Source organism: Giraffa tippelskirchi, chromosome 4, assembly GCF_054371585.1.
Source record: "Giraffa tippelskirchi isolate mGirTip1 chromosome 4, T2T-mGirTip1v1.2.pri, whole genome shotgun sequence".
Classification (NCBI taxonomy): domain Eukaryota; kingdom Metazoa; phylum Chordata; class Mammalia; order Artiodactyla; family Giraffidae; genus Giraffa; species Giraffa tippelskirchi.
Genome location: NC_137278.1, coordinates 188,867,034 through 188,889,305, shown reverse-complemented (window position 1 = coordinate 188,889,305; position 22,272 = coordinate 188,867,034). Strand labels below are relative to the sequence as shown.

At 37.5% G+C, this 22,272-nt stretch overlaps 1 protein-coding gene across 11 annotated transcripts in view; it reads right to left on the bottom strand.

Moving 5' to 3' along the window:
• EPS8 (EGFR pathway substrate 8, signaling adaptor) overlaps positions 1-22,272 on the bottom strand; it is a 194,127-nt gene that overhangs the window by 19,963 nt on the left and 151,892 nt on the right. For 8 of the 11 annotated variants that reach the window (XM_081589150.1, XM_081589144.1, XM_081589146.1 and 5 more), the window contains 5 exons: positions 16,309-16,457; positions 13,123-13,306; positions 7,953-8,086; positions 4,613-4,712; positions 2,986-3,129 (listed from right to left, as the gene is read on the bottom strand). In XM_081589150.1, the coding sequence (XP_081445276.1) occupies positions 2,986-3,129; positions 4,613-4,712; positions 7,953-8,086; positions 13,123-13,306; positions 16,309-16,457 (711 nt within the window). Of the gene's footprint in view, positions 1-1,753; positions 1,790-2,985; positions 3,130-4,612; positions 4,713-7,952; positions 8,087-13,122; positions 13,307-16,308; positions 16,458-22,272 lie in introns of all 11 variants that reach the window. The other 3 variants (XM_081589143.1, XM_081589145.1, XM_081589151.1) reach the window with 2 other exon arrangements.

Sequence of the window (22,272 nt, the reverse complement as noted above, 5' to 3'; positions counted from 1 at the left end):
GAGATGGTCCAGAGATTTTGATTCTGGGTGGCCGGCTTTTATAGAGGGATCTGCTCAGTGCTAGGATTTCTGTCTTTCTCTTCATCAAGTGTGAGATGCTAGCACTCAATAAATATTTGCAGCATGAATGAATGAAAGATGAATAAGACACAGAATCCACTTTTGATATGTTTGTAATCCAGTGGAGTTCTATCAGATTAGGGTGTTAGGATTACTGAAACCAGTAATATGGTGGCATCTTTATTTACTGTCATTCTGAAAACAGTTGCATAATTTTTCTTTTAGATACTTGAAAGTATCTGGTAACACTTGTAGAGATAAAATAACTGGCAAATATTTCTGAGGCTGTTTTTCTTTTCTTTTTTACTCTAGTCTCTTTTCTCTGAGTGTTACAAATACTTTGAGAATAGGAATTCTTTCAGAGTCATATTTATGCCAGATAGCAGATTTTCAAGCTAGCTTATTAAAATTTTACAAGATTTTGGTGGTTTTGCTGGGCTCAGACCAAAGTTTTCAGAAGGTGTTAAAAAAAATAGATTGCTTTTAATACCTTTTAAACGTGGTGCTTCCAAGCTAAGCATGCACGCACGCACACACAGCTTCTATCCACATTTCTATGTACTTTGCCACATTCAGAGCTATATCCAGAAAATTTCAACAGTCAGATAGTGTTGAAAAGTTTAAAAGGAAAACAGCCCAAACAAGCAATCCCTACAAGTTTCTATTTACATAAAGTAGCCAAGCAAACTCCTGAAACCCATGAGCACTTAAAAAATTTCTTGGTTTTGCCAAAGTTGACAAAAAATATCAGCTGAGGCTCTGTTCAAGGAAGGAGAAATAGATTTTTATGTTCTCAGAAAGTACTCTACCTATGATATGTATTAATAGTTTTGGTTCAGGTTTAGACAGAAGCAACCTTTAAACAGAAAGTCAACTTATGGCTCAAGCCCGGAATCTGAACTGAAGAAAAAGACAAGACTGAACAGTAAACAGGAAAGGGTAAGAGAGGTTAAATTCCCCAGGAAATCTCAAGTGGGCAAAAATACTTAGAATTCACATTTGTATTTGCAAGTTTTAGGTATCTTATTTTATGGGAGTTTGCCATTCCTAGCAACCAAGCACACAAATAAAAACACATTTGGCTAAGTGTTTCTAACATTTTATATATAAAATCTGGGCTTCTGTTCACATATAGCAACTCAGGATATCCTTTGTGAATAGTGCTTCTTATTGCTTACTGTGAGTTAAATATTAAAAACAGTGCTTATAACATGTACACACTGCTATATTCAAAATGGATAACCAACAAGGGCCTCCTGTATAGCACAGGGAACTTTGTTCAATGTTATGTGGCAGCCTGGATGGGAGAGGAGCTTGGGAGGGAATGGACGCATGTATACATATGGCTGAGTCCCTTGGCTGTCCACCTGAAACTATCACAACATTGTTAATCAGCTCTACCCCAAGACAAACAAAAAAGTTAAAAAAAAAAACAAACAGTTGCTATAGCTCAAAGGGTATACACTCCATCACTGGTTTAGGCATACACTCTAACACTGTTTAAGGCATTCAGTCAAAACCTCTATAGAAAAGAACACAAAGAATTGATATTTACAAACCAGACAGAAGCCTGTATTTGGTCAGGTAACCACATCACAAAATCAGAAAAGTAAGAACTTGGGAAAGAAAAAAGTATTAGGACTTGATTAGAAAATTCACTTCAAAAATCCACGGGAAACAGAGCAGATCATACCTTGAATAACTCAAACTCCTTCTTTGGCATCAAGAGCTAATGACAAACGATGAACATAAAATAAGTACGTGACACATAAGCAGAGTGGGCTAGCCCAAAAACAAGCACAGCAAACAGGATTCCCGCCACCATTGCTTTAAGTTATCGAGATATATAAGTTGTATGTCAATTCTTTATTTTAAATGTTTGCTTGATTCTGGAATTCCAGTAAGGTCAAATGTCTCTCCAGATAACTGTGGGACGTGCCCTGGGCTTGAATGCTGTGAGAAGCCAGAAGTCCTTACAGAATGGTCGTAACAGCCCATGACCACAGTTCTAGGCTTGGAAAACCTGTGTTTTACTAAACCTAGGCATGGAATTTCACTATTTCACTGTATACTCTACATAGTTTCAGCTTCCACTCAAATCTTTGACATTATTATGGATCAGATGTGACCTTTTGCTCAAGATTCTGAAAATGAAAAGAATTTTCCCTGGGCCGTGGGAAGGTAGTCACTGTGGGTTCAAAGGCTAAGAGTGGGACAGTCCATCCATTCCATCTCTGCTGACAGGTCTGACTCTAGAGAGCAGGTCACAGATTCAAAAGCACGTGGTGCTGGCCCAAGTCAAACGTGAAGAAAGATAATGGTGCAAAAACTGGGTGGAGGGTCTGCCAAGTGAAGGTAGTTTTTTAAAAGGGATTAGGATGTGATAGTTGGAAAGTTGAAAGCAAACAGACTATAATCAAAAAGTCTATTCAGAGGATGAGGGCAAAGTCTGGGGAAGATGAACTGGTAGACACTCCAACCACTGCCATCCTCTATCATGACCCTTGGACAGGAGGGCTCTGGGTAAGAGTGAAGAGGCAGAAATACTACAGGGTTGGCCAAAAAGTTTGCTCAAGTTTTTCTGTAACATCTTAAGGAAAAATCCGAATGAACCTTTTGGGCAACCCAACATTTCTCCAAATGTAAAAAATACTATATGGTAGAAAAACACAGTATTCAGAGAAACAGTTACTGAGATAAAGATCTTAAGCAATTGTCTGAAGAAGTAAATCAGAAAATAAATGTACAATTCTTCCTTTTATGTCCCTAGCCACTGTCCCAGCTACCTAGGGAAAAAAAGGTATAAATTATACAATCAATGAAGTCTCAAAATGACTAGTACATAAAAAGTGTTTAAGTTCTGTTGAGGGGCGATGAATCTAAAAATTTGAAAAAGTTAAATTTTTGCTCAAAAATCATAATTACCTGAATGGTATGTGTGTAAGGTGGATCAGCACGCCCTAATCCAGACTCTGGAGGTCTCACGATATCCAAAATGTTATTTGGCACAAATCCAGAGTCTCCACTTGCATTTCGAACTTTCCACCATTGCTTCCTATCGTCAAGGATCTGTCATCATGCAAGAAAATAAAGATGTCATTTCTGTACCAAACTAAGCTATGAAGGAAGTTCAATCTTTATTCTTAGACCAAGCAAATGGTTTCACTTCTAATATACTGACTCAACCCCAACATACTGTGGGTTAAATGATTCTCAGGAATTACACTAAGAATTACAATGACTAATATAGAACAGGTATGGTACCATTCCACCCCAGGTCCATATTAGTTCCCAAGAATGTTTAACTATTTGTGGTATCAGAAGTGTTTAAGATGAGTCACTTGGAAAAGGTCTATTGTCTCCAAGATTAGAACAGACAGGAAATGTATTAAAAACTTTTTTTTACAATAACTATTATGACCTGGCCACATTATATATTAAAAAAGATGACGTCTCAGTTATAACTAAAGAAAGGGATTTTGGCCATGGTGGATTATTCCCAAAACCATTAGCACACTCATTGCTGGGTACACTTGTGCAAGGGTACTAAAATAGGAAGGAGGAAATGTTTTCTCATTAAAATAAGATGCTGTCCCACTACTGGGCATATACCCTGAGAAAACCATAATTCAGAAAGATAGACGCACCCCAGTGTTCACTGCAGCACCATTCACAATAGCCAGGATACAGAAGCCACCTAAATGTCCACTGAGAGATGAATGGATAAAGAACATGTGGTACATATACACAATGGAATATTACTTGGCCATAAGAAAGAATGAAATTGGGTCATTTATAATGATGTGGATGAACTTAGAGTCTGTCAAACAGTGAAGTAAGTCAGAAAGAGAAAAAAATATCATATATCAATGCATATATATGGAATCTAGAAGGATGATACTAATGAACTTATCTGCAGGGCAGGAATGGAGATGCAGAGGTAGAGAATGGGCATGTGGACACAGCGTGGAAGGGGAGAGTAGGACAAATAGAGCAGCACTGACATATGCACACTACCATGTGTGAACAGACAACCAGTGGGAAGCAACTACATGCCCCGGAGTTCAGCTTGGTGCTCTGTGATGACCTAGAGGGGTGGGATGGGGCGGTAGGAGGCAGGCTCAAGAGGGAGGAGATATAAATATACACACGCATATAGCTGATTCACTTTGTTGTACAGCAGAAACTAACACAACATTGTAAAGCAATTATATTTCAATTAAAACAAAAACAAGAATTGTGGTGCATCTACATCTGAAGTGATAATCAGCCTTGATTCCAGAAAAAATAAAGGCCAGAAGAAGGAAGAGGGCAAAGTAAGCCAAGAAATCCAACCACATTTCCCACAAAACAGACACAAAAGAGACAAATCAGATACCCCTTCCTAAACAGACACAGGTATCTATAATACGCTGTATCCTTGGAAAGGTAAAATAATACCGAAGAATAATTTCTTGACCTCAGCATTTCTTTGAGGAAGGTTTAGATATACACTAGAAAAGGAAAATAAGTTTACTTTATTAAGAGTATAAAAAAGGTAAAATTCTATTACCTCTAAGATATCATCCTTTTGAACTGAGAGCTCACTGTTGTTCCTTGCCACAAAGTCGTACTTGGATTTGGCGTATTTCTTGGGTTGTAGATCATAATTTCTACAAAAAGAAGGAAAAAACATGATCATCCCGCTAGTTTTTCCTAAGAAAAACAGAAGTAAAATGCTAAGGCAAGCCAATTTCTACCAGAAACCACTTGGACAAGTTATTTAGATAGTAGTTATTTTATTATGCCTTATAGAATACGAGAACTAAAAGAAACTTTGGCGATTTTACCATTAAAATGAACAAACTATGGCCAGGGTAAAAATAAATAATGCAAAATCACAAAGCTAGTTAGTGCAAAGCCAAATCTAAAATGCAAATCTTTGAATTCTTTGTCCATTAAATCCAAAATACTGGATATTGTTTTGTAAACCAGCATTTTTACCATGAAAGGGCCAGGATAATGATCAATGTTACCATGTGTCATAAAATTAAAAGAGACTGATGATGATTTCCAATTGTGGTAATTTAAATTATATGTTGATTTCACTGATCCAAGCAATGATTTCAATTCATTAACCAAATATCTATGAAAACATTATGACTGTTAATTTTTAGGAAACCTCTGGTTATCTAAATTGCAAAGGAAGGTATGGATTAAGTACAAGACAAATAACACTTAATTTGTTAATTAATTTACTATAAACTTATTTTAAGAGTAAGAATAGGTATATTTAAAAATAACTTTATTTTGTATTGGGGTTCAGCCGATTAACAATATTATGTAAAAAACAAAAACAACGTTACATATAGTTTTAAGTGAACAGCAAAGGGACTCAAGACATAAATATACATGTATCCATTCTCCCTCAAACTACCCCCCCCACCCCATCCAGGCTGCCACATAGCATTGAGCCGAGTTCCATGTGCTATACAATAGGTTCTTGTTGGTTATCTGTTTTAAATATAGCAGTGCGTACAAGTCCATCCCAAACTCCCCAACTATCAAGAACATGTATACTCTTTGAAAAGGAAACTTTATTTAAAAACCAAACACTTCCTTTAATCATTAAATGACAACAGATTTAACAATGTAATTTTAAAATGCTTTTATATAATAAAACCAGACATATCAACAATATACTAATACTTTCATTTCAGTAATGAAATAATAACTTTATTTTAAAATTAATTTTATTCCCTAATCTCCTCCTCTATTTACATTCCCATGTTTCCTCATACATCTCTGTAAGAGAAGCAGGAAGGAACTAAAGATGCTCGGTCATTTCTTCCCCTGTGAAGTGGCCATTCAGCTTGTTGCCCACCTAGGTCGTCTGGATACTGAATCACAGTGGGGCCTGCAGGACAGTCTTTGCTATTTTGTACATCTTAGAAGTAACTGCCAGCATGCACTTACAAAGTGTTTTAGAATTTACAAATCTTCATAGTTTATAATTTCTTGCCCTCTATAGATTAAACATGGGTAAGACACTGACCATAGACATCAATCTGAAAATCACACGTTGCAATTTTTTAGATGTACCAATGCTTCTTAAGAGATCTAGCATGTATCAAAATGGACGGTCTCTGTTTCTGACTTGGAGTAATAGATATACACCTGATACAGAGTATGCATATAGAGATACACACTCGATATAGAGTCTGCATATAGACGTACACACCAGACAGAGAGCAGACACAGAGAAGGTAATGATATGAGACTTCTAAAGAAAGCCATGAATTGCTTTTGAATAGCAGCAAACTATAATCCCTCAAAGGTGAGGGTTCTAAATTCAAAAAGTGCTTTCCCTAAATGGCACTATAATTTCACTGAAGAGTGAATATACTTCACATGGTATTTACTGCATTTCTGGCATATAGTAAGAGTTTAAGATTAATAATTATAAAAACAAACCCCAAACCTCTGTATTATATTTCAGACCAAAAAACTTTCAAAACAGTTTTTGCAAGAATGATGACAAATTTTCTTAGCAACATCAAAGATCCAGGTATCTACTAACTATTCAGCTTCTGTCATAATAAGCCCAGCTGAGAGACTGGACCCCTGAAGATAACTGAGATATTCAATTTACTCCTCTAAAAAATTCTTTCTCTGGCTAAATATTGACAGTTTTAGGGTCTCTACACTTGAATATCCCTTCACTAATGGAATTTCTTTTACTAATCTGAAATAATTTCTAGAATAATGACAGCTAAGACAGAAAAAAAAAAAGAAAAAGATAATATTAGGATGAGGAACAAGTTACTCAAGAAGAATTTCAATGAAATAATTTTTAAACTTCAAAACTGATTTTCACCTGTATCTACTAAAAATTGAATCTATAATTAAAACTTCTTTCATATGTTGACATTTTCAAAATGTATTACTCATTGCTGACTTATCTATGTACTCAAATTTAATATGTTACTAGTGCCCTTAGAATAATAACTGAAAAATTTCCACATCATTTTACTCAAGTATTACCTCTGTTATCACTCCTGGCAAAAAAAAATTTTAAACCCCACCTTCTCTAGATTCTATTAAGGAAAAATATATACTGAAATTAAGGGTGTCTAACACTCATAGTAAGAGATGTTTTGAGATAGGAAAGTGCTGGGGCCAACTCTCTACCCCACTTCATCTGAATGATCATTCTCCTAAACCTTTGTTATTAATATTTCACCTTTTCCTTTCTCTTATGTACATGGGTTGTCTCCATATAAACCTCACATGCAGTTTACATTGGAAACAAAATTGAAAAAGTGAACCTATTTCAATTCAATTTGTTTCTTTCCCATCTTAATTCTCCATGTTTGCCTATACTGAATTTTTTGAGAGAGTAAATATGGGAAAATAAATGAAATATGAAACTGAAAAGTAAAAATGAAATACAGAATGAAATGGTAAAATGGTAAATATGGCATTGATTCTATTTAAATATTCAGTTTATATTTAATTTAAATACATCTATCTAAAGGAAGGTTTGTTTGTTTTTGCTGGGAGAGACAAAGATAGAAATTATTTCCTTTAAAAGTTACAGAGCTGGAAAGATCCTTAGAGACCATCTGGTATATACTAGAGAGTTTCAAAACAATTCTTCTTAATTCACAGATTCTGTCAGAAGCATCTTTTAAAACATGGAAAGTCATCAATGGCATTTACGCTGTTAGAATTATACTGGAGACCTTGCTCAGCAAAGCCAGCTCTACAAAGGAACAGCTGAGACTTTAACAGATAATTACTAGAATGGAAGTTTAAAGAATCAGTGAACAATGCAGACACTGGCACCTCTATCTGTGTTAAACCAGAGATAATCATCTACAGCTCTCCAAATGAGGCCCAAGAAAAGTTACCTATCTACATGGCGAAGAGGAGTTGGCTTAAAAGCAACAGCAGCCTCCCCTTGGTCCGAATGGGGCCCTCTTCCATAAATGTTATTGAATGCCGCATACCCATCAGCTGAAGGATACTCTGATACACTGGAGTGCTGAAAGACAAAGCAGGGAAGATTAAAAAATCACAAAAACTATTTGAATGAGCACTGGCATCAGTTAACAAGAACCATCTACTACACTGTGATCAGTTTCATTTTCAAGTGACTGACCATTACATGTTCATGTATTATGAAATGGGAGGGTGATAGATACATTTTTGGCAAAGACCTGCTTATAATAGAAAGGTAATAAGTGCAAAGACTAAATCTTAATTCCGGAAATAACCAGGAACAAAAACAAGAAATTCTTTCCTCTGTGTGTGTGGCTCAGTAGTGTCTGACTCTTTGTGACATCATGGACTGTAGCCTGCCAGGCTCCTCTGCCCATGGAATTTTCCAGGCAAGAATACTGGAGTGGGTTGCCATTTCCTATTCCAGGGGATCTTCCTCACCCAGGGATCAAACCCACACCTCTTGTATCTCCTGCATCGGCAGGCGGATTCTTTACCACTGAGCCACCTGGGAAGCCTTCTTTTCTCTTAAATTTCAATAATAGGTGATTTCGGTATTAGGCAGACTTTAACAGCTTGTATAAAATAAAACTGGTTGAAAAAACAACAATAACAAAACTCGTAATCTTTGCTTTGTATGTTTAAGAAACAAACCTTTAACACCCTACCAAAGGAAATATTACTGCAAGAAAATCATCTGAACTCATTATACTACTCTCTTTATTCTCGTTTTTAAATGTACATGGACACTATGTTTTTTTAAAAATGGCAGCACTATTATCAGATTTACTGTTAACAGAAACACAGAAAAACATTGATCTTGACAGCCGATAGTACAGGGTAAGAAAATGCTGAAGTCATTTCTTTTTGCAGTTAACACAATGCAGATGTGAGCCTACTGGGCTACTAAAAGGGAGAACCATTATCTATGGGTCCCATTAAGCAGCATAGCTTTAAAGATATGTGGCCAAAAAAAAAAAAACCAAAAAAAGCAAACAAAAAAGCTCATCTAAGGATTCTTGTATTGTTTCCTTATATACAATGAATTGTGATAGCTAGTTCCAGGTGGCACTAGTGGTAAAGAACCTGCCTGTCCACCTTGCAGGCTACAGTCCATAGGGCCACAGAGAGACAGACGTGACTGAAATGACTTAGCCATGCATGCACATGGTAACTGTACAATAGACCCTAAAGCATTAGAATTCCTTGGCTATTTCAACACTGGGACAAAATATTTTAAACTGGGAATGTTTCAGAAAAGTTTTGAATGAATGTTTACTATAGTTAATTCTAGTGACTAAGTTGGCAGGCATAGGGCTAAGTCCATCCACAGACAGAGGAGGTGAAGATGTCTCCAATGGACTGCTGCTGATGTCAAAATGCCCATTTCATGTAACTCCTGTGGAATATTTATCAGGATGCTGCACTTAACATACAAATACAGATAAACAATTTTTACCATTTGAATACCTTAGCTTAAACCATCAACAGAGTGAAAAGGCAATCTATGAGATGGGACAAATCATGTAGCTGATCATGTATCTGAGAAGGGGTTAATATCCAAAATATATAAAGAACTTAACTAAGTGGCAAAAAGCAAACAATCCAATTAGGAAATGGGCAGAGGAATTGGATAGACATTTCTCCAAAGATATACAAATGGTCAACAGGTATATTATGTAAAGGTGTTCAACATCACTAATCATCCTGGAAAAGGAAATCAAAACCACACTGAGATATCATGTCACACCTGATAAGAGCTATTGTCAAAAAGACAAGGGATAACAAGCATTGGTAAGGATGTGAAGAAAAGGGAACCCTTGTGCACTGTTAGTGGGAATAAAAGTTGGTACAGCCAGTATGGAAAACAGTTATGAAAGTTTCTCAAAAAACTAAAATAGAACTTTCATATGATTGAGCAGTCCCACTACTGAGTATAATCTTGAAGAAGATGAAATTAGGATCTCAAAGAGAATTCTGAACTTCAAAATTTACTGCAGCATTATTCATAATAACCAAGATATGGAAAGAACCTATGAGTCCATCACAGATGAGTAGATAAGGAAGATGTGGTATGTGTGAATATACAATGGACTATTATTTGGTCATGTAAAGGAAGAAAATCCTGCCATTTGTGACAAGATGGATAAACCAAGAAGATATTATGCTAAACGAAATAAGCCAGGCAGAGAAAGGCAAACACTACTTGATATATGTGGTGTGTAAAAAAGAAAAAAAATCAAGTTCAAAGAAACAGAGAGTAAAAAAGTGGTTGCCAGGGTTGAGGGGTTGGGAGAGATAGGGAAAGGTTGGTAAAAGGGTACAAACTTTCAGCCATAAATAAACAAGGTCTGAGGATCTAATGTAAAATGTGGGGACTACAGTGGATAACATTGTATTATGTAATTAAAACTTGCTAAGAGAGTAGAACATAAATGTTCTCAACAACAGATAAATATGTGAGGTGGTGGGTGTGTTAACTAACTAGATGGAGGGCAAGGAATCCTTTCACAATGTATACCTATATCAAATCACAATGATATAGACTTTAAAAAGCTTATATTTTTATTTGTCAATTACACGTCTACGAAACTGTAAGTAAAAAATAAAATAAAGAACAAATAGCTTAATTTAATTCAGTTTATCATTTCCATAGGAGCGAGCACAGGCACTAGATGATCAGGCCATTTTTATTAAACGCTAATATAAAGGGAAGAGTTGAAGAACCACCCACACCTTCTGCCTGGCTCTAACATGACAGTGCGGCCAGACAGGATGAGATCACTGGTTTTGAGAATAACTGGGAATATTATCAGGGAGGAGAGAAATGATGACAACTGACTAACTGTGATGACTGCACAGCATAGTTCAGGCAGCCGCTGGTTTTGAGGAAGGAAAGAAGCTGAGTATCGCCACCCGTATTTGCCACTCCTCATCACCTATGCCTTTCAATTCAAAACAAAATCACCAGATCCTGAATCACCCAAGTCTTGTCCTGAGTGCATCTACTATAGTTGCACTAAAGTATAATAAAATCTCTCTTCTGGGGATGATCGCCATTTTATGCATTGTTAAATCACCATTACTTTAGCCTCTTTTCCAACAAAATCTTAAGGCATGAAATTCTTAGAACTGCTAGCAGGTGCTTTTCAGTTCCTTTTTTTCAAATGTCTGAATAAGTGCTCAAGCTATAAAATGGAAAATAGTTTACAACGGGAAAATGATAACTTATTACAAGGAAGAATTCTCAATAACTCTTTTAAAGATACTTATTCACTGAGAATAGACAAACTTTTACACTGGAAGCCAGGACACATGACTCTCTCTTTAAACGCACAAATTGAAAGAGAACTCACGAAAGTGAATTGCTGAGGCATACATTATTAAATGGATATATTTTCTTAAGATTTGAGGACTGTAAGCTTGAAATTTCTATGATTTGAAAATACTCGGCTGTAACTATAGCAACAGCAAGTGTATCATAATTTCATGACTGATTACATTTTTTTTCCTCCAGAAAAGTTACCCTTTATGAGGAGGGAAAATTCATTGTGATGAGGTCTGAGCTATAAAATACAGCTAGGGACATATGCCTGCTAACCAGGGCCAAGAACTGTTAGGTCATCTTTTCAATCACACAATTAGAGGGAAAGGCAGTTACAGAATTCACCCTGACCATTATCTGCAGCCAGAGAAAAAAACAGAGTAGAAAAAGATTATTTTCAGAGTAGTATATTCGCTTTATTTGTAAAATTTCAGAATTTAACCACTCTTTTATAACACTATGGCTATTGTCCAAAGAAGTGATTTTAAGAAATTTAATTTACATAAATGTTTTTCCTTAAAAGTGAGGATTTACTTTGATGTGCTATTTCATTCCTTGATATCATAGTTGCCACACTGTAAATACCCACAGGGATCTAAGAAAATTAACGAATTCAATAAAGGAAATGAACAGGACTTCGAGGAGGATCTAGCCATGATTTTCTGTTTCTCCTTCCAACTAGACCTCATTTGTCTAACTCCTCAAGTTCCAATCATGCTATTTGATTTTGTTCCACTTTAAATGGTGTTTAATTTTCTGTCATAACAAGAGGAATCATAGAAAAACTCATTTTTAAGGAATGTGAAGAAATAACATACCCAATTTGAATGCCTCAATCTGCTCTCCCAATAAATTACAGTCTAAAGCCTACCAAAGATCATAAAAGATACAATAAATTTTACGATTTCCTCAGGGTGTAATAGTGGTATAAGTCATCATTTGGACTCGAGTCCAGGAGAAGCTCTGGCCTTCTAGCCAGGCTGATAGGACTTGGGGAGGTTTCGAATGAGGCCAAAAAATAAAAGAAAGAAAGAAATGGGGCATTCAGGAAAGAGCAGCTTGGAACAGGCTTAGAGGTCCTGGGTCCAAGGGTCTGATTATGGGAGAGAAACATAGGAAAAATGAGCCCAGCAGCAGCGAGGCAATTTCCTGATAAGGAGAGAAAGTACAGAGTCCAAGAGATGGGATCATCAGCGCTCAAGAGCCCTGGCATGAAGGGCAGGGAGGGGAGCCAGCAGGCTGTGAGGTGTGATACCGGCTGGGTTCAGGCTTCCCAGGGAAACAGAACAACTGTCACCATGACAACGAGGTGAGAGGTAACTGAGAGCGGCAGGACATCTAGTCACTGAGTCGAGAACAATCTTCAGGTCAATAAAGTGAGAGCTCACAATCAGCATTACATGAGAATGCACAGATGACTGCACCTCCCTCAAAAGATGATGCCAAGGACGTCCCTGGTGGCTCAGTGGATGAGAATTCGCAGGGGACACCACTTCAATCCTTGGTCTGGGAAGATCCCACGTGCAGCAGGGCAACTAAGCCCCTGTGCCACAACTATTGAATCCTCCTGCCTCAACTACTGAAGCTGGTGCTCCACAACAAGAGAAGCCACTGTGATAAGCCCCTGTAACGCAATGAAGGGCAGCCCCCGCACCACTGCTAGAGAAAGTCTGCACAAAGCATTAAAGACCCAGTTCAGCCAAATGTAAACAAATGGTTTTTTTTTTTTTTAAAAGATGATGCTGAAAGACTACCTCTGTGGATAATCTCTTTGTTTCTTGCTTGCGATGATGTTCTGCTGCGTTTGCCACAGACTCATTCAGTTGATAGAGATCTGGCTCCACTGATGATCCCATGAAGTTCAGCATCGGGGGCTCCCAACCACTGCGGAACCGAGGGACGTACGGTGGAATAAACTGTTCTTTTGGCCACTCTGCTCTGTGGGAGGACATTAAGACAGGTGAACAGTCTTAAGAAATTAAGAAATGCTTCTATGCTCAAAATGACCTTCAGTAAGGCTGGCCACACACACACAAAAACAAAAACAACAACAAAAACAATTCACACCTAGTCTGCCCTCTTTCCATCCAAACAGAGAATCTTACATGTTTACGCTTGTATTTAATGGTGATACATGAAAGGAAGGCCGAGTTCTACTTCATGATCTGCTTCCACTACAATGCCTTAATGCTCCATCAACTCAACTTTTAACATGGATATAGGTCTTTGACAATTTGAGGAAAGAATGCAAAGCTAGAAGTGTGATGAGTACTTCGTGCATAAGGTTCTCCAAGTATCTAAAGCAGTTTCTGATCTTCATCTTCATTCCCCTCCCATCACCATGATACTTTCTGATATATATTTTTCAAAAGAGAAATAGCAGACAACATTCTTAAGACTCATGACTTTTTAAGTTATGAAGTCTCCTAAAATGAGGCAGATTACTGATTTTATATATTAAATGGATCAGCTAGATTTTCATCAGTAAAATCAAGTGAGGTCTATCTGTAATAAAGTCATGATCCATTCATTATTTAATAACTCTTAAGATTTATTCCTGCAAGCTCCTAATCACTTAAGAACCACAAAAACAACTAAATGGGAGAGACATTATTAAATTCTGCTAAAATATGTTGTTTATGTTTCACATATGATTTAATTCTTCAGGTTATATTTCTACTATGATGAAGTGAGCTATCATTCAGATTGTTATGTACCTTTATGATTCTTTTTTATCTTTATGAGTTTTTAAGTCAGCATATTCATTTCCTAATACTCTAAATAATCAGAATAGGAAATGACCATTTTCTCATGTCAAAAGCTAACAATATGAGTTCCTTTTGATGTAGTTATCCTAGTAGTCATTAATTTTCTCATTTTGAGGTAGGATCCAAGACAAAGAAACTACAAAGTCTAGACTATTTTAGTACTATGAGATCTGATAAACTGAATAAAGTTTATGAAAAAAAATGAAAAGATCTCTACCTATGCTTACCATAAAATCACAATCTACATAAATCTAATAGATTTAATAAATCTATTTAACCAGTTTTTACATAGTATGAGATATATAATACATTCTATATTAATATATAAATAATATGCATAAATAAATTTAAATAATATTTTCAATATAAAAGCAGCAACGGCAGTGCTCTTTAAGAATCTTCTGCTTGGTAAACCACTCCACGTGTAAAGCATATTCCAACACCAGCAGTTGCCAAAGTCCAAAATATAAGTGGGAATGGTTTATATATATTTCAGTAGAAAAAAGGAGAAAAAGATATGAATTGGTCCATTACTTTTAGGCTAGCCTAAAAGCCTTAGGAACACAAACTTCCAAGTGATCATATGAATGATTTACTCCATGCAGTGAGATTAACACAAAGATTGGAATAAATAAAGAGAGAAGACATTATTTAATCACATATAATGCAATGAGAAGTATTTTTGAAACTTGCTTGGCCCAGCAAACTCAAATCCTGCAATTGTTAATGATTTCTTTTCCACAGTCACCTTACGGACAAAAGATAATCGTAAAATCATTCCCTCCTCTTTTCCATGTCCACCACCACAGTTCTTATCTCAGGGAATGCTGATTAATAAGCAACCTCTACAATTGCATTATTGTTTCAAGGGTCCTCGTGCCTTGGGTCAATTTTGTCCACGTCATTACTAGACTTAATGACTAGACTGACCTTCTAAAGGTGTGGTTGTGTATGTGTCACACTCCTATTCACAAAGCTACTGGTTCTCTTCACCATGGCACTGGGAGCCTTCAGAGCCCAGCCTTGCTTATCTCTGTACACCTCATTCACCACCATTCTTCCACTCCCTGTTCTCCACAATCCTCTACAACCCAAAGTCTATACTCCTTCTACATTCATATTCCATTTCTGTTGACTGCTTGCTTCATGCCTTCACTCATGCTACTCTCTCAGCTGGACAGGCCCTTTCCCTGCTACATGTCTGTGGAAATCCTACTAAGCCTGCTGAAAGGCACCTAAGCAAAATAACTATGAACATCTACTCTGGGGCCAGACTGCCTAGGTTCGCAGCCTAGCTCTGCCATTTATGAGTTGTATGGCTTTGGGAAAATTACTTAATCTCTCTTTGCCTCAGTTTCCTCATCTGTAAAATATGCATAATACAGAGACCTATGTAAAGTGCATGGTAGAGTGCCTAGCAAACACTATATGTACACATATGATTATACACATGTACCTACTGGTGTTATCATCTGACGGTTTTAAATGCCAGCCCTTCTATGGAAGATCCCCTGGAGAAGGGAATGGCAATCCACTCCAGTATTCTTTCCTGGAGAATTGCATGGACAGAGGAGCCTGGTGGGCTACACAGTCCATGGGATCGTGAAGAGTCGGACATGACTGAACATGACTAACATGTGGCTTCTTTGAAAGCTAACTGCTTTCCTCTCCAAACCGTCTTCCTGATGGCTCCATCTTGCCAAGTGACAGTTTTAATGAGTGTCTCCTAGGACTCATCATGCCTTACACGTCTGTCTTCTCCACCAGGCCTCCAGCTTTTTAAGAATTTAGGTCTTCTTATCTACAACATCTACTCCTTCAAACATAGAAGGTTTTAATGAAATATCTCACTAGATTTGTGTACTAAATAAGCAACACTTAAAAGTTATTATAGGTGTGCTGTCCTTAGTCATTTAGTCCTGTCTGACTCTGTGCGACCCCATGGACTGTAGCCCACCAAACTCCTCTGTCCATGGAATTCTCCAGGCCAGAACACTGGAGTGGGTAGCCGTTCGCTTCTCCGGGGCATCTTCCCAACCCAGGGACCAAACCCATGTCTCCCGCATGGCAGGCGGATTCTTTACCATCTGAGTCAACTGGGAAGCCCTAAATGTGCTGTGCTTTAAAAAAGTTATTGTAGGTATTCAATGCTAAACACATATGTATGTTTACCTGGTTTTCATCCAAGAGTCTCCCAGTGACATCCACAGCTGCCTCTCATCAGCACTGACCGTGTAATTTAAGAAATCAATGGTGTCCTTCGTCAGTAGGGGGCTGAGCACTGATCCGGCCAGCTCAGGACCTCCTGTTGCCTGCACCACCTAATGTGGCAACAAATCACTTTTTAGCAAGAAGATGATGATTATATGTACATTTTCAAAATGTGTAGATTGAAAAAAACAAGTTGTCTTTATACATTCCAATTAAATCTTGATTTAGATCAATCTGCCCAGCCCAATGGTGACTAATAATTTAAAATGAAAAGTTAATAGTTTAACAGTTTTCACAGAATCTGTCTATTGGCTTCACATGACTGTAAATTCCCTGGAAAATATTCATGGTTACCCAGAGAATTCTTAGACAGATGGTTTAACTATTGCTGCCTTTTAATATATATATATATATATATATACATATATATATATATATATATATATATATACACACCTTTACTGGAAAATCTATTATGCCAAACTTGAGAAATACAGTTCTTGAAATGAATATGCTAGGGAGAAACAAGGCTTGAGTTAACAGTCTATAACTGTGCCTATAAAGACATACAAAAATAAAGGGATCCATAGGGCAAGGTGAGAGAAGGAGAAATCGTCCTCTGAATCTACGGTATTGCTTCCCAGAATTTAATTCAAGGAAATGCCCTGATATAAAATAGATAACTTCATGATTAGCAAATGCAAATAAACAGGTGCAACTCTCTGATAAGCAAAATGATGATAAGTAGATGTCTGAAATCTGCTCCAATGTTACTTCTAAGGGGCTGTTTCCTGGCTAAAGAATGGTAATCTCCTAGAGCAGAAACCAGAGCCCTTTTATAAAAATCTCACCTTCCCGGAGATATGGCACAAGAATAAAGGCATCTTTTTTTAAATGGCACCAGACCAAGAGTCAATTTCTCTCCAGTCATCCTGGTGTGCTGAGCCTGCCACGCTGTTTTATGTCTGTGTCTCTGCACATGCTGGTTCCCAGCACCCCCAGATGTCCTTTCCTCATCATTTTAGAACTCTGCTCGGGTCCCACCTCTTCTGAGAAGCCCTTCCTAACCCCACAGTGTAACTCTGATGCACCCTGAGGTCCGCAAGCATGCATATCAGTCACACATTTCACTGTAACATGGACCTTATTTTTCAGTTCTCCTCCCTTGAGAACATGGACCAAAGTTTATCTGACTTTGAACTGCAGAAGACACAGGTTAGGGGAGTGAATGAGGATACATGAAAGAAAAGATGAAGGATAAGGGAGGTAGGCAGACTCTTATTTGAGAACAAAACCTACCATGACAGCCTGGCATGGGGTTTTTTAAACTTCCAAGCCCTAGAACCTCTAATAAACAGACAGCAATGACTAAGAGGGAAAGTAAGTAGGTAAGTAAAGAAACACTAAAATCTTTGGTTTAACAGTGGGAACAGGGAAGGGAACAAAGAAAGTAAATAAAAGGCATGGACCATAGTCCCCTCTTAACAATGTAAGTAGGCATGTGTGCACACGTATGTGCTGTGGGTATGCTTGCATGGAGATGCTGAGGACACAGGGAGGTGCCCACGAGGTCTTATGGTTTAATCAAATGTCTTTGTTTAAATTGGAGTATAATTGCTTTACAGTGTTATGATAGTTTCTGCTATACAACAAAGTGAATATGTATACATATATTTCCTCCCTTCTAGCCTCCCTCCCACCCCCACCCCCCATCCCACCCCTCTAGGTCACCACAGAGCACTGGGCTGAGCTCTCTGCGCCATACAGCTAGTTCCCCACTAGCTATCTATTGTATACATGGTAACTCACAAGGTTTAAAACCAGAAAATTTTGTCTGGCTGGTAGCAGGCACTGAATAAATGTACCTATCCATTTCTCTTGTCTAAATAAAATGTCTGTGACTCAGGAGGCAGCACACTGAATGAAGGTATAAAATAAATCAGTGTTTTCAGATGCATAGCCTGATTACAAAGACTAATTTTTGTATGTTAGGGAAACCAGTCCCATTATTTTATAGTTCTATTCTGTGTAATGTCTAGATGCCTACTTATGATCTGTGCAAGACTGTGAACGGAATGAAAGGAGGTGGCAAAAACCGCTTTCTAAACAATACTTCCTAACACTCAAACTAAGATAGTTTCAAATGTGTTGAAGAGTAAAGAATAAAAATTTTGTTAATGAGCTAGAATCAGTTTCTTTGCATATGGAAAGCCTTGATCCAATTTTTAAAACTGCTTAAAAAGCAAGAATTATTCAATAATAACTAGGCAAGTAGAAATCAGATGCTCTATTTATAGCAACAACATAGGGACACATTCATAAATTATTGATGTAGCCTTGAACTTTCATCTTCCATCTTGCTTATCACCCAGTTCTGAAATTCATGTTGATAAGGTTACTTACTTTCCTATGTTTGTAAAGCAGTATTCATTTCATATCCTACTTCAAGTCTTGCCTAGTTACTGGGGAAAGAAGAATGAGGTGTATTCCTTTTTGTTACCTGGATTCTTTTTCTCATTTTTTCTGATATTCAAGCAAAACCTATGAGAAATGCTTGAATTTGCTCCATTTTTTATAAAGATTGAAGAACTCAGTGGCCATGGTCTTCATATGCTCTAAATGTCCTTCTAGAGGTATTTAAAAGAGAGAGATTCTGTCTTCTTGCTGTGGCTCCCTCACTTGCCCTCCCCACAAAAATAAGAATGACATCAAATGTGTGGTCTTATATTGTATCTTAGAAAAGAGCGATTTGTAGCCCAGTCTCTTTTGGGATCTGTCTGTATGAAAAGCTAACAACTGTTGCATCTGCTTTCTGTTGCTTTTCTTAAATCCCAGTGCTTTTCTTTGTGCCCTCAAATATTATTTCAGCCAATTTTCTTAGCTGTCCAGGAGGACAAGACAGTGGTACATGTTAGCTTGGAAAACCCACTATTACATAGTTTGTAAATATAAGAAAGAGAAAATGGGAAGGAAAGTATATTACTGTACCTATTTCATTAAACATATAAGAAAAGACCATACCTGGGTATGGAAAATCGAGAAGATGAAAATGTGTATCTTGGATCCTGGCCTACGACACAAGTGGTACAACCTTTTGCTGGATAAAATCATGGAAATATCCAGCTTCTTCATAAAGTGACTGTTTCCAATGCACCATTTTGTTAGCTTCAAAAATTAAACCTTACGTAAAAATATACTTTTTACAAAAATACAAGACGGGGAGTTTTCTGCAGGAAAACCTGTGTTAAGAACACATCACTTTACCTGGCATGTATGGGCCTTCAAAGACTGCTAACTATCCCCTAGTATCCATTCTCTCCTTCTTCCTTCTAAAAAGAGAAGTCCCTACATTTTGGATGGACTCATAGCTGCTCCAATGGAGATGCCATGCCTCTGGTGTTAGTCGTGGCCATATGAGTAAGTTCACATCATTTGGGTAACGCCAGTAACTGTTTAAGCTCAGTCACCTTCTTAAAGTTATTTTTCTTTGCCATTGTATGGCTGTTACAAGGACACGGAGATAAGTCAGCTTCCACATTAGAAATGCCTAGTCTGAGTATCTCAATTCCTCCTCTTGCGAACATTTTCTTCATTTGGCTTCTAGAATACCTACCCTGATACTTCTGTTTTTCTTCTCTTGATTTCCTGCTTATTCTCACTTTTTTGCTTATTCTTCTCACTCTCTTATCACTGAAACTACCCAAGGCTCCATCACCCCTTCTTCTTTTTTATTTATCATCATTTCCTTGGTGGCATCATCCAATTTCATGGCCTTGTATGCAGCGGATCTTCACAGTTATAACTCTAGCCTGATTTCTCCATTGAACCCCAGATTTATACATTCAACTACCAATTCAAATTTCTCCATCTGGACATAACTCAGTTTTGACAGTGTCTAAAGAAAATTCCTTACCTCCTGCCAAAAACCCATTTTACTCACAGTCTTCCCCATCTCAGTAACCAGCCAGAACTGTGGAGACATCTTGGACTCTTACACAACACTTACAATCTGCCAGCAACTCCTGTTGCTTCTGTTTAATAACGAGAATCACACTTCTCACCACCTCCAATGTTACTTGGTCGCAACTACATAATCTCCCATCAGGATTATTTCCAGGGCCACCTCAGTCTCTTCCTCCCTCAAATTTCTAAACACTGCAGCCAAAGCAACCCATTTCTGTGGAAAACCCTCCAAAAGTGTCAAAGGTTTCACAATCACCTGTGAAGACCCGTAGGATATGTCCTCCTCTTTGCTGACCTCCTCTCCCTCTAGCTGAGTTCCCTCTTATTCCATTCAAGTGACAATACCTATTTCTTCCAAGAATAGGATTTACATGTTAACCATCTCGGAGCATCAACATTAGTTGTTTTTTTTCTGGAAGTCTCTTCCTTCAGAAATCCACATGACTCATTCCTTACTTCATTTCCTCAAATGATACCTTTTCAGTGAGTTGTTCCCTTAAACAACCCTATTCCAAAAAGTGTAATACTTCACAACACACACACACACACACGTACACGGCACTCCCTGTCTCCTTCTCTGTATTTTTCCAAATAGCATTTATTTTGAGTGAATTATTTATACATTTTTCAGATTATTGGCTGTCACTCCATAGCACAACGTAAGTTCAATAAGAATTTATGTGTCTTATGGTCCAAAAGGATATATGTATCCAATGTTCATTGAAGCATTGTTTACAACAGCCAAGATATAGAAGCAACCTAAACATCCACTTACAGAGGAATGAATAAAAAAGATGTGGTATACATATACAATGGAATATTACTTAACCATTAATAAGAATGAACGAATGCCATTTGCAACAACATGGATGGACCTACAGACTATCATTCTGAGTGAAGTCAAAGAAGAAGAAATATTGTATTACATCCCTTAAATGTGGAATCTAAAAGGACACGATACAAATGAACTTATTTACAAAATAGAAACAGACTCACAAACTTAGAGAAAGAATGTATGGCTGCCAGGAGGGAAGAGAAGGAAGAAAGGATAGTTAGGTCGTTTGGGATGGATATGTACACACTGCTATATTTAAAATGAATAACAACAAGGACATGCTGTATAGCACAGGGACCCCTGCTCAATGTTATGTGGCAGCCTGGATGGGAGGGGAGTTTGGGGGAGAATGGATACACATGTGGGTATGACTGAGCCCCTTTGCTGTCCACTTGAAACCATCACAACATTGTTAATCGGCTGTATTCCAATACAAAATAAAAAGGTTAAAAAAAGAATTCATGTGTGTTTTTGATGAGCTACTAATAATGCCAAGCATGTAGCAGGCTCTCAGTTAATATTTGCTAAATAAATGAATGAATGAACAAGTGATTGAATCAGACGCAGCTCAGGAGATAGAAGAACATCTCACTGAAAGAAATCTGGCTCTCTGGGTAACTTCATAGAGCAAAGCTATCGGTCAGCATTGGACTCCTCATGCCTAGCCTGTTTTGAGAGAAACAAAACTTTCTATATTGTTCAAGCCATTTACGTTGTATACTAGTATATACTGAAACACTGGCATTCAATAAATCTTTATTTTTTCTCATTTTCTTAGTTCTGTCAAAGACATCAGTTTTCTCAGCTATAAATTAAGTGTTTGGACTAGGTAATTTCTAAGTTTCTTTTCAGTTCAGTTCAGTCGCTCAGTCGTGTCCGACTCTTTGCAACCCCATGAACCACAGCATGCCAGGCCTCCCTGTCCATCACCAACTCCCGGAGTTTACCCAAACTCATGTCCATTGAGTTGGTGATACCTTCCAACCATCTCATCCTCTGTCGTCCCCTTCTTCTCCTGCCCTCAATCTTTCCCAGCATCAGGGTCTTTTCCAATGAGTCAGCTCTTTGCATCAGGTGGACAAAGTACTGGAGTTTCAGCTTCAACATCAGTCCTTCCAATGAACATT